General features: G+C 31.8%; 1 protein-coding gene across 2 annotated transcripts; it reads right to left on the bottom strand.

The window, feature by feature from the left end:
• Positions 1-120: 120 nt before the first annotated feature.
• On the bottom strand, positions 121-17,558 carry mthl1 (methuselah-like 1). Of its 2 annotated transcripts, none has more exons than XM_070650647.1 (5): positions 16,162-17,558; positions 11,751-11,935; positions 2,620-2,758; positions 2,357-2,528; positions 121-1,822 (listed from the first exon to the last, which is right to left on the bottom strand). In XM_070650647.1, exons 1-5 carry the CDS (start codon positions 17,265-17,267, stop codon positions 1,658-1,660), a joined length of 1,767 nt encoding a protein of 588 aa, XP_070506748.1. In that variant the 5' UTR covers positions 17,268-17,558; the 3' UTR covers positions 121-1,657. The 2 variants fall into 2 exon arrangements, with proteins under 2 accessions (XP_070506748.1, XP_070506747.1); XM_070650646.1 differs by having other exon boundaries at positions 2,357-2,540.
• Between the last annotated feature and the right edge of the window lie 169 nt (positions 17,559-17,727).

A 17,727-nucleotide genomic window follows, 5' to 3' on the forward strand; every position in this document is an offset into this window, starting at 1 on the left:
TTTTTGCTCCATCACTTTGGATTGCCACTGATCAAAGTCAATTCACTATCAATTAAGCGAAAAAAATGGACATGTCATTACAGTCCAAGGAATGTGATATAGACAATAAAAAAAGACAAATTTCTCATTTTTTTAATTTTTTAGCATCTTAATTCGTTTTATTGTTTTGGTATTTCAGTCAATTTAGCTGCTTACTATCATTAAAACTTTTTTTATATACTTTTTTTGTGCTAGCAGTACTTTCTCTTTGAGTCTTTCTCCTTCCTTTTATTCCTTCTTCTTTTTATCAATCTTTATCTTTTTACTTAAAAAATATTCCCAAAAAAAGTTTATTTTTTCGTATAAAAAATTGTAATAAATTTCTTTAAGTATCATCAAAAGTGTTATTATCGGTTTGTGTCTGAGCTGATGTCGAGTTCAAAAGGCTTGTCAAGTTGGTAGCTCAATAGCACTTAAGGCATAATTTGTTTGATCTTTGTGATCTACACATAAATTAACATAATTTTCAAAATTTCTTAAAGGTCGTTGAATTTATGCCAATTTTTTTGTAAAGCTATTGAATGATTTAGGTGATGTGTTTTTTGGGAGTCATCCATAAGTAGTGTGTGTCAAATTCAGGCCCCAATTACTAAATGCTTCAGAATGTGTCATACAGCTTAGTGATGTCATTAAATGACTAATCTTCTTATAGATTAGAAAATATCCATCGATAACCAGCATGACCTAACTTGCAAACATCCCCATTACCCCAAAATGTCAATACACGCCAATGAATGACCCCCAAATACAAAAAACCTCAATGCTGTTTAAATATTCATACTGCATACTCACAAAACAAGCAAAATCCATTGACTTTGCCTTTCGAACTTTCCACAGCACATTTTTGCTCATATTAGGAGATACAAAAGACTCGAATACAAAAAATTTACATTGTTTCATTATTTTCATTATTTTTTTTTCCTATCAGCTAAAAAAATTGTTGGCAGGATTGGATTATTATTTTGGCATAGAAAAAAAAAAGTTGATAACATTATTCATTTGTTTTCTACTTGTTAAGCCTACGTACTTGTATTTCCTCAAACTTAAAATCTATTAGATTACATACATATGCTTAATCTTACTTATTTGTCAATGAATGAAGGGTGAAAGATGAAGCAGAAAGGAAAGAAATTTTTTTTTACGAATTATCACAACATATAAAGAACAAAAATCTAATTTGAACAGTAAAATGATTGATTGATGCGATTATTATATGTAGCATTAGCATATGAATGATATGAGATAGTTTAATAGATATTTTAATACTTAAAATGCTTAAGTAACTGCACAGTACATGCAAACATTTGTGTGCAATAAATTAATATGTATTTATGGATTTAGGTCGTCGTCACATCCAATTTTACGTATGTTGTATTCGCTGGTATCTTTTTTTTTATACTTTTATGTATGCTTGCATTGTATACAAATTTGTTTCTCCTATTAAGAATCACTCAATTTACAGTAAATTAATAAAATTGCTGTGATACTTTTTCTTTTATATTCATCTCCTTTGTTTTGGACAGAGAAAATTGACGGCATATTAAAAAAGAAGTTAAGTTTATGTGTGTAAAAGAATTACATAAATATTCAGGCACCAATCAATCCTTATCGTTTACGATTAGCACATTGTTTCAACTTTGGAATTTGTGGTTTGATTTGTTACACTGGCATCTAAGGATGGCATTCCGTGTGATGATAGCGAATGTTGTGGACCATTTGTTGTACCTGTTACTCGGTGATCACCCGATCGAGAGCTCCAAAATCTTTTAAGTGCAGACCACACCTGAACAAAACAAAACAAAGAAATATTAAGTGAAATGAGAAGAGAAACAGAACGGTCATAAAAATGAAATTTCATCTTTAGGGAGATGAGATGTTTTAGGCAATAAAAGAATTTTAAAGTGATGAATTCAATAAACAGACAGTAAGTAAATTAATCTCAGACATTAAGCGCTTTTTATGACACATTTAGGTACTTAAATTATTTTCTGCGTCATAAAATATATTCATAACATCCTAAAATAAACGATGCATCATCTCATTACAGCCTGCATCATCGACATTATTTAACAGAAAATTGCTGAGTCAAGAGTGATGTCTTAAGTAGAATGTCTGACGAGAGATTCATCACTTAAGTATATTAATGAATTATCACATTTTTCATGATTAGAATTGAAAATATATCCGGGCCAATACAATTTCAAGACGTATTGAACAAAATGCAGTCCATAACATAACATCCATGAAAAATGCGCTACACAGCCAACAAATATTTGTCGACAGACAGAAATAAAAGAGAAAATAGACATAAACATACCTGTGGCTGAAGTCCGACAACCAAAAAAATGAAGAGTCCCTGAAGTGCATTTATGACGTCCGTAACATACCAAATATAGTATTGCCCACCGACTGCCCAACTAATCACATCAATTATCCATGTCACTCCCATAACAATTACAAGTTTCATGCAGACACGTCCTAAAGCAGCTCTGTAACGGATACTGATTTTGCTCATTTTCTTTTTCAACCTCTTATTTTATCATCAGAACAAAAGAAACTAAAATGAAATAATCATCTTACCGTTCCGTCGTTGACTTTACATCTTGTTGCTTCCATAATCCACATGTTAATTGTCGTGCGGTCGATAGGAAAAGTAGAATGTTTATGCACAGCAAAATTCCAATTGGTCCGAAAAAGTACGCAAATATTTCCATGTCACCTGAAAGTGGAAAAAATAAATAAAAATAAATGTTAAATATTTTTAATTTCTACTAAAATGTTTTTGTCTGTAAATTCTGTTGTTAAAGCAACTTCGCCCTTGAAAAAATGCTTTGAACACACAAATTTTTGTTTTTCCTTCTTTAATTCCATTACGACAGAAAGTAATGTGATAATGACAGCAAAAAATTGTCACAACATAAAGAAATTGCGAATCAAATTTCAGAGTTCCAATTGCACTAAGGGAAACAAAAAGTCACTGAGTAGGAAGAAATTTGTTGTGCATTTTACGACAACAAAGTCACAACTTTTATTTTAATTTTGGTTTTGGTGGCTTGTTAAGATAATGACAACACGATAATTATGCAGATTTGAGATCATTTGCGGCACTAATGTGTGTCGTAACGTGGGCTTTTAATTTAAGAAGAACATTATATCGTCGGTTTATGCTAATTTTAGGAAGTATTGATACTTTGAAGGTTCTTTTTGATGCTGCAAAAGTACCAGGAGTTTCAATTGTTTTAACAGGTTTATTTTAATGATTAACGTAATTTTTTTCCCTATGTGAACGTAACTTGCCTATTCAAGCTTACGTAACATTGAGTAGCATACAACCTTGCGTAAAATTGAAAGTGAAACTTACGTACAAGCTTACGTAACACCGAACTTGAAACTTCGATACAAGTCTACGTAACCTTGTAAGTGAACCTTGCATACAAGTCTATTTAACATTGAGAATGGAAATGGCCTACAAGTATACGTAAAAATGCATCTGTATTGCACACAAGCTTACGTAAAATTGATGATGAAACTTGCATGTGCGTCTACGTAAACTTGTAAGTAAAACTTGCATACAAATCAATGTAAAATTACATGCAATATTTCCATACAAGTCAATGAAAAATTGAATATGATCCAGGGTACGATCTTACATAAATCATCCACATAAATTCAATTTTCATGCTTTCTAAAGACACGCAAACCAAACAACAAACACTTCTGAAGTCAAAAATGCTTCAAATTATCCATCAACTTGAAGCAAAAAGAATGCACTTTTTTTTTTCATCCACTTAAGATAACTTTCCTGCCATGTATTTCATATTTTTCAAGTGAAAACAAAACAAAGTACAATGAGTATGGGGAAAAATGGTGCCATCAAGCGTAAATTTCTGTCTCTCTTACTCCAGAGCATTTCATCATCATTTCGTCGCACCGGTTTTTCTCTTTCGTGTCTGAGAAATGTATGAAAAAAAAAAGAATTAATGTAAGCAAGTTAGTACCATTCATTATGAGTACCATGCATACAAAGAAGACAATCCACTTGACCGTCTCGAGAGAAATTTTTGTGTATTTTTTTTAATTTCTTCTTTCTTTTATTTCCAGTAGAAATTATTTGTGCCTCTTTTTGCGCTTTCCCACTTAACCCATCTTTCCGATCAAGAGAGAGAAAAAAATAAAATTAATTTACTTAATAAAAGTCCACCAAATGTTCTACGTAAGAAATGTTCATGGTAAGTTAAGAAAAGTAATTTAATTTAAAATTAGAGGTTTCGAGACATTGTACATTGTTCCATCGAGTGTATTGAGACGCTACATGAAGAAATCTCATTAGTTTGGTTATTCAAGATTAAAGAGAGATTACTGGTTATAGTCATTTTTTTTGTGATCTGCAAGTTATGATAGCTTTTCAAGTTTTTTGACTCCAAAATCGTGATTGTTTTTGTGACTTTTGAGCTTCGAATCGAAAGTCGTGTATTGTACGCGACTTTCTGAACTGGGAGTTGTTAATGAATGATGTTGATTGAGATTTGGGATTGTCTAATTTTACTCTCATGCTTTTGAAAGGAAGCTGTCGAAAGAGACAGTATTGCATGTGGTGTTGGTAAATGACAGTCGGAAGCCAGCTTTAGGCATCATCTGAGGGAGAGCATGGATCACGATTGATCTGTACATCCAGCTAAGTAAGTGAGGAGTCATATCAGGGACTAGGGTTCGACAATTGCATGTAAGTATGCTCATACTGTAGGGAATAATTGCATACAAGTACTTGGATTTGTATGAAAATTCCAACATTTGTATACAATACTTGTAAACAATATGCGCAGACTTTTATTAACCAGTATGCGCAAACTTGCATGCAATTATCCAACCCTACTCACCAGTTACGAATCCAGAAGTGCTTTTAAGGGTCTTAACCCCAAAGACTAAAGATAGAAACCATAAACAAACGTAAGAAGTCGTGCATAGGAAAGATTTAATTGAGAATAAATTTCCTGTACGAATTAAATTTTGCATCTTTTTTTAAAATTTACGAGCGATTCAAGTGACGTTTAAAAAGCCATCACAATGATCATAAAAAAAAATCCCCACGCAAGATTTTAAATTTCAATTAAAAATCCTAGTGCAGATCATGCTGTTTTAATGATAGAAATCGTTCAAGTTTTACGATTGCCAGCCACACTTTTCAGGTAAATGAAAATTTTTTACGATGTATTTTTTAAAATTAAAATAAATTGAACTTGATTGAAAAATTGTTCACTAATTAATAATATTCATCTGGACTGAGAGAAGTCTTGACCTGAGTAGTCGATCAATTATCATAAATCGCGACCAGACCGTAACGAAGAAAGAGAGAACTCTTTATATCAATGTTTTAGATAGTTAATTATAGCTTAAATTTCAATGTCATAACAACGCCATCGCATGGAAATAAATTTCTAAATTTTTATGGGAATTTTTTTCTTATTTTATTACGGAAACTTGTCATATTTTCACCTCACATCATACAGAAAATAAGAGTCATATATATTCATCAAAGTGCTATTTGTTGATGACTTAAAGTATCGCATCATGAAGAGTGAAAAGAAAATTGTGACAACAAAATTGAACCAGTTTTTCAGCAAACAAGAAAGAGAGAAAAATTATTAATTTTTTTTTTCCTTTCTTTTGCGTGTGAAAAAAGCAGAAAATATGTCTGAATCTGCTTTCCTTACACACAATCGTAAGAGGCCGACTCTCAAAGTCGGTGAGTTCATATACATATTTATAAAATATTGGCAATCGTAAGCATTTTTTTATGCGAATGTAGGAAATGAAGAAGCAACTAGTGTAGATAAGGTTACATTTGATTGGCTAAGGCGCATTGCGAAGCATAACAGACAAGCACTAAGACTAATTAGAGACTTCCATCAAACATTCAGAACATCAAGCTAACAAAAAAACTAGAATAATGTGCTGAAAAATCAATTTCAACTTTCTTGACTAATTCCTCACATTTTTCAGCAATTTTTCCCTCATTTGTTTACTCGACAAAATGGAATGGATTTGTAAGCTAGCTTAGCACCCGAACAAGGAAGTAAACACATTTATTCATTATTTAAATTAACTAATTACTTGAAAATTCCAAATGCTTTTAACATACGTGCCCGTATCGACAAATCAAACAGACATTCCATCTTGTAAAAATAAGAGAGAATTTCCATCAACTTGCTACTGTACATGCATCATGTGTAGATTACAATTTAGTTGAGGAAAACATGTGATTTGTCTTTCATCTTCATTTTTTTTGGTCTGCTCAAGATATACATTAAAATACATGAATGTGGAAGAGAAAAAAAAGACGATAAAGAGAAGGAAGAAATGAAAAATAAAAAAAATTTCTTTAAAATGAAAATTATTGACACCTTTTTGTTTACTGGCAATGTCTGTATGTCTGAGCCGTCATCATGATGATTAAACATACGAACACATGAGGTATAAGCAGCAAAAGGTAAAGGCTTAAAATGTGTAAAAAGCAATTTGTATGTGGATATGGTGAATAATAGACATAGAGGCACAGACGTAGACATCGACACAGACTTGTTTAAAATTGATAAGGAGGCAGTTTTATTCAAGAGGCACTTTCATTATATATACTCAAATATTAACAGGCTTTTATATGCAATAGTGTTGTGGCACATTGATTTTGATAAAATATTAATCAAAAGAAAGTTGAAGTGGCCGATGAGGTTGTGTAATGACTTTCTCGAGACTGTATAACGACTTGATAGAATGTTTTGTCTCAATTTTCTTTGAGATTGCATCAGTTGAGGCAGAGAAAATGATTAGGATTAAAAAATGAGATGCAAAATCAAATTTCAGTTTGCTTCTGATACGAAATTATAGAATTTGAAATTCTGCATCATTTGATGCGAACATTTAATTCAATGGACTTAAGCAGATCAATCATATTTAAATTTTTGCCTCAATTGAAGCGAAAATAATGATAAATTTTAAATTTTCATTTCAAATGAGGCTAATGGCTAATAACTAATGACATATCTTAATATTTTGCTTCAATCGATGCGAAAATAACAGCCAAACAATTGAACTCATGACTCAACTGATGCAAATTTGAAGGACAAGTTGTTAAGCCATCCTTAAAAGGCAGTAACATTTATGGAAAATTATACATCATTGATGAATTTATGTCCTTCGTGTATAATAAAAATAAAATTGTATTTGAGCAAAGAACGAGTGAGAGATATGAAGAAGTTCAGTGTGCTTTAAATTGTTCAAGCATTTATACAGACAGCACCAGCTCATAATATATCTACAGACTTTTAAAGTGTCATTTACACCCTCAACAATCAAATGGGTTGGAATTCCTTTTTCATCATATACACACATACTGCATCGGTTATTCATCTACTGGCTTGCTTACTTCATTCGTTGCTTACTCTATATGGATTCTCATTCTGTCTTCTTCTTCTTTTTTGCTCGTATTTCGAGGAACATACCACACACAAAAATCTCTTCTTCTTCATCCGTGTTTTCGTACTCATGTTAATTTTGCTGACAATGAAGTTCCCAAAAATAAACTACTCTATAATAATAAAAATAAATTCATTTTTTTCTCTTAATTTCCAATTTATTAAGTCTCACCTCATAAAATATACACACGTTAGGCAATTTCATTCCTATCCAAATTCGCCAGACACATTAGAAAATATTAAGCAGAGACTTTTTTTTTCTCTGTTCCTACATTAAGAAATTTATTATTTCGCAATATTTTCATGAGAATTTATTGTTGAATAAACATCAAACTACCGATTGAAATTGAGTCGATAATATTGGCGAATAAAGGAAGGAAGATAAAAAAAAACGCGAAAATTAATGTACATGTGAGAATTGAAAGAAAGCAGCCCATGAAAGCTGTATAGAAATTTATATTTCTTAGGAAAAAAAAAAGTAAACGGTAAAGTCAATGTGAAACTATCAATACGTGAAACGTTCAAAAAAAAAGTAAGAGAAATAATATAAAATTTATAGATTGAAGTTTCAATTATTGCTGCATGGTATGAAGTATGAACTTTTATAAATTCTTTCCTATTAAATTTCATAGCGGAAATTAGAGACAGAGTAAGAATATATAACAAAAATCGATCGACATTCAACATGCCAAATATGCATGTTCCGTTTGTTTTTTTTTACGGTTAACGTAAGCAAGCCTTTTTATTATTTTCGTGCAAGAATTTCATTGCGTTGTAATAACAATAAGCATTAAGTTAAAAATTGAGTTAATTCACATGATGATGATCTTCATCCGCCAATCTATTTCTAAATGTGGAAATGAAATAATCAAAGCTTGCCTTACGGGACACACTTGCTGAATGATGATGATGATGATGGATGGAGATGTGACTGAAGAGTATGTCTTGAGGGAATTGTGGGTTGACTGGAGGCATGGGAATTGTTCACTAATGATGATCATCACTATTAGGAAGTTGCAAAATTATGGACGTAGCATAGCCACACTGCTGTTCATAAGTAAGCCTGTTTTGACTAAGATCAATAATATAGCTGGTACTCTAGAAAGCACACGGCGGAGAAAATGTCGAAATCAAGACTTAGGATAACTTGACTCTTCAGAAAACCCCAGACTCAATGAATCATAGCTTCACATCAGTGTAAGGTCTTCTTTTGGGCGGATTTTCAGATCTTCCTACGCTGTGTGCTTCTTTTGAATGGAAATTTTGTAAGGAGGGTCTGAAAATTTGGTTTTTGTGTTACTTAATAGTGCCTTTAACAAGAAAACAATGAGTCACTGGAAGACACCTTATGAAATGTTGAAATTGAATGAGGAATTTTGATACTGTCTAATAAATGCTCAAATTTCGTATGAAACAGTCAACGCGACTTTGTATCACTGTTAAATAACAGAGCATTTTATTGCCGAAAATATAATTTATAATGAATTTTATAACTTAATAAATCGCAACTGTCGCGCCATAAAAAACGCAGCTAGACACCCTATCAAAACCAATGATCATCGCCATCAAAAGAACTAAAATTATTCTTTTCTTTTTCATTTCTTTCCTCTTTTTTTTGCCATAAACATTTACCTCTGATCAACTTGCTAATGACCTCTCAAATACAATATTATATACACACTCATTTCCATTCATTCATCCATGCCAATCTGTGCATTTTTTATTTTAAAACAGAGTATGAAAAGATATAAGACAATAATGCTAACTTATTCTGCTTCTTGTACCTTCTTTGCTTACACAAATCTGCGCTTCATCGAGCAAAAACAGAGAGAAAAAGTAATAAAAATGAAAGGAACGATGGAGACAAAGAAATGGATATATAAGAAAATAATAATAATTGGAGATGTTGATTCGTGGATGGAAAATAAGAGAGGTGAAGTAGTTTGTGCACGAATGATGAAATTGCGACTTTCAAACGATCAATTTTATTGTTTTCCCATAAACGACCGAGCATAAAATTTAACGAAATTTAATAATTTTTAAAATTCATAGCTGCCGACTCCAACAAAATCATGTTTATATTTTGATTGTCGAAAATTAATGAAATTTTAATGTAATCAATGCGTTGAATAGCGAGCTATAATGACTTATACATCGCATAACAATGGAATTAACTTTCTATCGTCTCGGATTATAGCAGAAATAACAAAAAAATATTCAACATCGATCAGACCAATTAAAATTTTGATCAGTCAATTAGTCAAACTGAGAGCATAACTACCTCAATTTCGCGGAAAAATGCTTAAAGGAAAGAGGAGAAGGCAAATATAAGAATTTATAACGAAGAAGTAAGAGCGATCAAGTTGAAGATATTTTATATTTATTCTTAGAAGACTCCTATAATGAAGCTGATGGCAAAATATAAAGTCTATATACATACGGCAGATTATGTATAAGCAATCGGAGCAATGTGTTTAATAGTGTGTTTACGCTAGACCGCAGAAAAGCAACAAAGCAGCGAAAGAGAAATCTATCAAGTAACATAAAAAGAAGAAAATGATGAATAATAAGAATAAGAACGAGACGAAAGGGAAATACAGAAAAGAATTTATGATCTTATTTCAAGTAGAATTCTTCATTCGTCTTCATTCTTTTTTGTCTATAGGCAAGCAACTAAATAATATTGATCCCGAGCAGCACATTGTGGCAAATTCGTATTTTCTGGTGGATGGTAACGTCAAGATCTTGCTGATTGAGCATTTTCGTCACAAAAACGAGTAGAAATCAATACCCATGACGCCGTCAGAACAACTTCAAGTCCTGCCGTTAATACGGCGACGGAGCAGTGCCTTAGCAACAGTCCCAGTGTGCTGTTCGGGCAAGAATAAATGATGAAATTAAAGAAAAATCATTAAAACAAGAAAAAAAAACAATTCTTTATCATCAGCAGCTAAAGAAAAAGAAGATGTATAAAAATTCAAAGAATAGAACTGAACATCCATGAGAAAGTGTTTTTATTTCTTTCCTTTCCTACAGCACACACAAAAAAATATTTCATGTTCATCCTTTTGCCTTCAATTTTTTTGTTTTGTTTTTAAAATTTATTTTGAAAAGGAAAACTGGTTTTTTATAAAAACTTATCGCAAAAGACTCAATTTCTTATAGGTTTCCTTCTCGTTTACTCTTTTTTCATGCCGTACTATGAGTAACACACTCCGGTTGTTATTTATTTTTTTTTCGTTCGGCGGTTTCCCGCGTAACAAAAATACTCAGAAGACAGTAAAAAAAATATAATTTTTTTCTCTTCCTGCTTTTTAGTTTTGACGTGTTTTCTTTGAACTTGTGCGAAATGCTGTTCGTTTTGGATGTTTATGGTAATAATTAAGGTTTATTGCATTTAACGGATTTAAAGTTTTTAGAATTTATGTTAGTTGCTTTAGATATTCCGATGCTCGAATTCGACTCGGATATTAGCTGCAAAAACAGGTGACTGTGAAAGGCACAGGCAACAGATCAGTCACAGTTATTGCTTTGAACAGGCATTGTCAGCGAACAAGCAACTCACAGATTGCAAGACTAGAATTTTGACTAACTCTGACTAGAATTTTGTATGCAAAAGTAGATTCAAGTTTAATCGACTGCACATAAAATTCGAGTCGACTTTGAGCTCTGAAACATTATTTAGAACTCAACTTCAAGTGTCCGTTAAAATTCAAATTTCAAAAAATTATAAATCCTTTCAAACTTCAAACAAAATGCGCAATAAACTCAATGTCTATAAACATTATCATCAATTTTCATGCTTGATTATGTGCTGTTTGCCGGCGTTTCTGTTTTTTTGTTGTAGTTCTTATGAAGGCAAAAAATCTATCTATGCATTCAACTGTCAGACTAATTTTTAATGGCAATAGTGTGAGGATAGATATTTTGCAGAGAAAAGAAAAAAACACACAGCGAACATGAGATATAGAGGAACGAAATAACATACTGCAACAATTTAAATTAGAAGGGAAGGCAGCTAAAGAAGGAAGAAAAAATATAAAAATTTATGGCTTAAATTGCAATTTTATAGCGAAAATGGCGTATTTATGACTCGGTTTCTTTTTGCTGTTTTACACACGATTTTTATTTTTTGTATGTAAACACTTTTTGAAGTTTTTATTTTGTTCGGCTATTGCTTATTATTATTATTACTACTTTTGCTGAAAGAAATGTGATTTATAAAAGAAATTAGAAACTCACCATAAAACCAGCATTTATTTTCACCAAAACGCGGCCTAAGAAAAGCATCAGTTGGACTTTCGGGTAAATTATCCAAAACGGCTGCGACTGTTGTTATAATAATTGGCATACCCCATGCATATACCTCATATATGCGTAATCGGAGCGATTCTTGCGATTTTTCCATCGATGTTGGTCTAAAATCTCTGTAAAACGTGAGAAAATAACAGAATTATAATTTTGATTATAATAAATCATGAGTTGCGTTATCATTAATTACATTATATTGATGTTCTCTCTCATATAAACCGCATTTCATTCTCATTCCCCCTGTCCCATTTGTACATGCACTTTTGGGATTTAAATTTAATATTTACGAGTGTGAGGGGTGCAGTCATTGAGTCCCGAAGAATATCGATTGTAATTTTATGAAAATTTATGAACATCAATTTCCGATACAGCCAGTAACAGAAGTGAGAAATGAAATTAATGCTCTTTATCATGTGCGTTCAACCCGCACTTCTGATTCAATATATATATATTTTAAAATAATATTATAACAAAAAGAATTTTGTTTTATATATCCATCGACTTGAACAAGACATAACGAATATAAACACTTAAATGCCTTTCGCTATTAAATTATCGCACTCAAATCTTGTTTATATTTGATGGAATTGACTACAGAATATTGAAAAAATATTTTATATTTCTTCTTAAAATTGATCTTTGAATTTATAATTGAGTGTCAATGGAATTTTTGTTTTTATTTCAGCTAATAGCAAACTCAGCGCTTGTTTGGGATCATTAACGATTGTGAGTGCCAAATCAGCAGTTTTCTCGCTAGTAACTTGAAATTTGTTACGTGTATTTTTTTTTTTATTTTTATTCACACACATTTTAATGAGGTAAGCATTGTGCAATGCCGGAAGTATTGTTGTCCTCTTAAAAAATGTTATGTAGATCGGCGTGGCTTTGGGGTTAGACACGTGAGACGGATGTCAAAAGAATTTGATTTGAATGCTCGAGTATGATTTTGGAACTGGAACTTGATTCGACTTTATATTTGAAATTCAGGTCAACTTTGACCTTTGAGATAATCTAAAGGATCGATAATGCCGGTGAAGTAGCATCTAGGCCACTAGATGGTAGAGCAATGGCCTTAAGTGCCAAAGGTCGTGGGTTACATCCCAGGTCATATCTATTTTTAGAACTTGGCACATAATGTGTCTCCACTGCCTTTAACTCATAAGGCTGGGCTCTTCTACCATTTTATATAAAGCTTGAAATGCTTGAATTCAATACCAGACATCACAATCTAACGTCCCCCACATTACGTCAATTCTCCTAAGGATAGCGTCGATTGTTCGTGAGACCTTTTTTCATATTCACAATCTACATTCAATTGAGAGTCAAAAGAAAACGTATATTTTATTAATCCTATTAAATCATACTGACAAATTCCACATATTGTGTCAAATAATTGATTTGTTGAGTTGCTCATTGTAGGTCGTTTACCTAATAAGGCAGAGACCGTATCATATAAATATTTTATTTTATTCACAGAATTATTAGTCGTGATTCTCAGTGAATCCCATGAAAATTGATAGAAACATGATAGTTACATGAAAATTGATTCGTTACCACACGTACAAATGATAAAACCTGATTTATTATGAAACAAATGAAAGAATTCAATGAGCGGAATTATGAAAATGATATAAAAATCATCATAATTTGAGAGAAAATGACTCAGTAATCTCAGACAACTTTATCACAGGCTTAATTGCGAAAAAAAAAAGTTTCCAAATATTTTCACGAATTTTTGCTGAATCTAACAACTTGATGGTGAAAGCAATCATAGCTCAATGGGTGATGATTTTGCTTAATAACAACATCTGTGAGGCTTTATTGTCTAACTTTAATTATATTTTTTTTTTTTCGCAAATTGGAAATACGCGGACGGATTTATTTCACAAAAAAGAAATAGAAAATATCATTATGCCTTGATATTAATTGATTTTGAATTTCCAAGAGCTATTAAAGTCATTCTGACCACAAATCTATCAAAATGAAAAATTAAATTTTCAAATCAAAATGATCTGTTTGATGGATTAGAGCATAATAAATGCATTGCTTGTTGCTCGACTTGGGATGTCAACAATGATTTTATAAACTAGCCCAATGCCTGCAGACACATAGATATAAATTCAAAAAACAGATTGATGGACAAATTGTGGCAAGCACACAACATTTATCTTGGAGAGTGCATCGAACACAGCAAGTACACAATGGAAACGATGAAAATGTTAAGGCTTGTTATATTAATAGGCAAGAAAAAATTTCATTTTTAGAAATCTCAACTCTCGTCCATCAGATATACATCAGGGAAGAGAAAGATGAGATGGTCCGAATGTCAGAACTATTGATGAATACCACAATTGTTATGAAGCGTCAAAAATAAAAGTGAAAGCCTCAATGTTCGAGTGAGAGTAAAGACGTTCCTTCATTTATTTAGTGCATTATTTTGTAGGATAATGAGTTGTTAAGTCCACTTTGGTTGGCTATTATTTAGGGTTCGACAATTGCATGCAAGTATGCGCATATTGCATGCAAAAATTGCATACAAGTGTTTTAATTTACAAGTAATTTCTAGTACTTGTATGCAAAACTTGCAGACAATATGCGCATACTTGCATGTAATTGTCGAACATTACTATTATTCGCGAATTTTGCTAGTGTTCCACATTTGGATGCAATTATAAGTATTGCATACAAGTCTCATGTAAATTCAAGGACTTGTATGTAATTCTTGTAAACTGTATGCGCATAATTCAATTGTCGAACCCTAAATTTTGCATCCTTGATCATTTACATGAAGATTTTGAACATTTCTTAATTTTTAATACAATTCAGTAGGGTTCTACAATTGCATGTAAATATATTTCCATGTGACTTGTATGCAAAACTTGCAACCAATATGCGCATACTTCCATGCAATTGTCGAACCCCAGTGATTTCACAATATGATTTCATACCCAGTCTAGTACCCAACTGCGCTTACTCAATTTCTTAAGACAGGAAAAGAGTTTACCACTAGTTTTATTACTTTGTTGTGTCATGTAGTTTTTTTGGTTTAGGCAATGGGATGAAGTACGTAATTTAAGAAGAATTAAACAGACGCCTCTCATATTTCAATTCATTTTCATTTTCTATAACTTATACACAAGTGAATGAGTTTATATAAAATTTATTCCCAAACATATTTTGTTATTTTTTATTTAAAAATATTTCAAACATTTTTTCTTCTTTGCCTTCTATCCAATAAAAATAAAACAACATTCAAGGTTCTCCACTTATGAGACATGTAATGATTGAAAAGTATTCCGAATTAACTATGAGGAGAAAAAAAAAACATTTTTTTTTCTTTTAATTTCATCTTTTGATCACAATCTCAGCAGCGTAGGAGTTGTTCAGTGATGATGTTATTTCCAAATGTTAGATCGCGCACGCAGATAATTATTTTCATTCAGCCACAATATTAATAGCTCGTACATGTACGAAAAAATAAAAATGTGAATGATCTTGACTCGTGCAATTTTTTTTTACAGCATTAAGTAATTGTATAGTGGTAAAATATGTGTCAATAAATGAGTTTTAACTTTGCGCGCGCGACTTAATGATATGTAATTTTCGACTAGCTAAATTAATCAACTGACAAAATGTCAAGAATGAATGAATGCACGGCCCTTTCTTGTATGTCTTTACCGCACAAGATCTATTTTAATAGCAAATCTAATTCAAGGTCGAATTGTGAACATTAATAAATGAAATTCCGTATAAGACATTTTTAGAAGAAAAAAAAAAATTGAATAATGTTGTTTTGTTACTGTCATCAATGAAAAAAATAAAGAGCTAAAATAAAAGTGAGAGAGTATAAGAAATAACAGATGCTCGTACAACCATCTGTCCCCCTTCACTCACAAATAATACGTCTAGTAAAGTAAGTGAGTAAGCACATAACATAGTTTCTTTCTAGTCTATTCTCATAAGGGATTATATTGAAAATTGCGTTATTAAATGAGAAAAAAGTAACTAATAATGTCAGCTTTAGAATTATTTTTACGTAAATACAGCTTATAACGCATTCTGTTCACTGATTATTTCTGTTTAGACTAATTAGCTATGAGATCTTCCATAATAATAAATCAGACAAAATGAGATGAGAGAGTGAACATGACAAGGGACAAAGAATGTTAAGAACTATATTTACACAGTTATCTCATAAATATATTACACACGCAAAATGTATGTGATTGAAAAAGCAATAATGTAAAACAAAGGAAAGAGAGAAGGAAATGCGATTCGAGTTCTCAGACTTTCGATTTTTCTTGGTCTGTTTGTTTGTTTGTATATTTGTGTTTCAACTTACCGAAAAGTCCACCAAATGTTGAAGCACATAGTGTTGAGCCAAAAGAATGTTGCAAGGAAGAAGAAATGCATTAAATGGGCAATAATTATGCAATATGGTCCATAAAGACTCGTTCCGGATATTTGTGTAATAGCCAATAATAGGTCACCGATTAATAAGCATATTACATAATTTGTTTGAATACGAAAATGAAGTATGTGATGATTGGATATGAGCAAAAAACCCACTGCGAGTGTTGCAATCAAAAACAAGACGGATATAAGCAAACCAATTGAGTAAATAGCAAAACGCGTATCGTCTTGATGATGATTCAAATTAGGTGGAATTGTGCTATAATGTTCCGAGCATGTGAAAATTTTAACACCTTCATAATTATTATCATTAATGACGTGATCAAGGCAGTATTGTTCTCGTTCAAATGTTTTACCGGATTCCGTTTTCACATGACCTGAACTCATATCATAATTAGAACTCAAAAATGTGCCAGCAATAGCAAACTCATTAGAACCATCGCAGTCTGGAAATTTGTAATCGAAATCAAATTTCATTTTGAGTCCATCGTCATTTGGATTGAATAACGGATCTCCGCTTTTGTTTGCTCCAATACACGAGCTTGACGCATATATTTCGTTCGGTCCGCAGCATTTTGTTAACTTTATTGTCGTCGTCATATTATCAGGCACTAATTCTTGATCGTTGCGGCACACTAAACTAAAATCTTGATCGACACAAAAGCTCTCGTAATTCTCAATTGTGATATGTTTGTTCTTTAGAAAAATTGATCCATTGCCGACAATGTAGACATCAGAACTCTTGAAATATTCTGGTGCATGACAACTAGGCCGTACTTCTTCCTTAATATTAAAAAATGACGGTAGTAAACCGGGCTTTTCGTAGAATGTCCTTTTCTTTGGCAAAAAGACTTTTGGCGCCCATGTTGTACTTCCTAATCCAGGCTCACAAACTCCCTTAATATTTAATAAATCACCTATTCTACAACATTTCGTAATTATGACTTTTTTTGAATTCGATTGTCGTGTCGTTTCTGAGTATGATTCGCTTAGAAATGCGAATAATATCGTAAAAGTCAGCACATTCAACTTCATTTTTTGAACACTTTAATTTTTTTTATTTTACACTTTTTCCTCTTTCTTGATACAATTAAAAATATCTCGCAATGCACATTTGATTCTTTTAAAAATATTTCACATTCTTCCTTATTCCTTCTATTTATTTAATTAGATTAACATGATTTTTTCACACTATTTTCACATTTTACGACATTTATTTTTCTCTTTCCTTTTTTATTGACATTGAATCATTCAACTTTCTTCTATTTATTAATATAATTCACTATTTTTCACGAGCACACGAATAACACGTCAGTTTGCTTTGAAATCTAGATGATGACTAAAATGTTGTGAAAACAATCTAGCATGACTGAATGTTGCGTAAAACAATCAACAATCAACTTGACTCAGCAGTCAACACCGTAAAAATTTAAATGTTAAAGAGCCGTTATGCTATATCACGTTCTGGACTAGCTAGAAGCATGTGTGAATTAGA

The sequence above is a fragment of the Chironomus tepperi genome, unplaced genomic scaffold (assembly GCF_022539635.2).
Source record: "Chironomus tepperi strain 1889 unplaced genomic scaffold, CSIRO-AGI_Ctep_v1 contig_445, whole genome shotgun sequence".
Taxonomy (NCBI): Eukaryota; Metazoa; Arthropoda; class Insecta; order Diptera; family Chironomidae; genus Chironomus; species Chironomus tepperi.

What these genes read in the sequence shown, in the direction of transcription:
- mthl1 (XM_070650646.1), bottom strand. Translation starts at nt 17,267, where the DNA reads ATGAAGTTGAATGTGCTGACTTTTACGATATTATTCGCATTTCTAAGC. An exon ending in AAATAAATGCTGGTTTTATG is followed by an intron (nt 2,759 to 11,750) that starts GTGAGTTTCTAA and finishes TTCCACTTTCAG; the next exon opens with GTGACATGGAAATATTTGCG. An exon ending in TTGTCGGACTTCAGCCACAG is followed by an intron (nt 1,823 to 2,356) that starts GTATGTTTATGT and finishes TGTTTTGTTCAG; the next exon opens with GTGTGGTCTGCACTTAAAAG.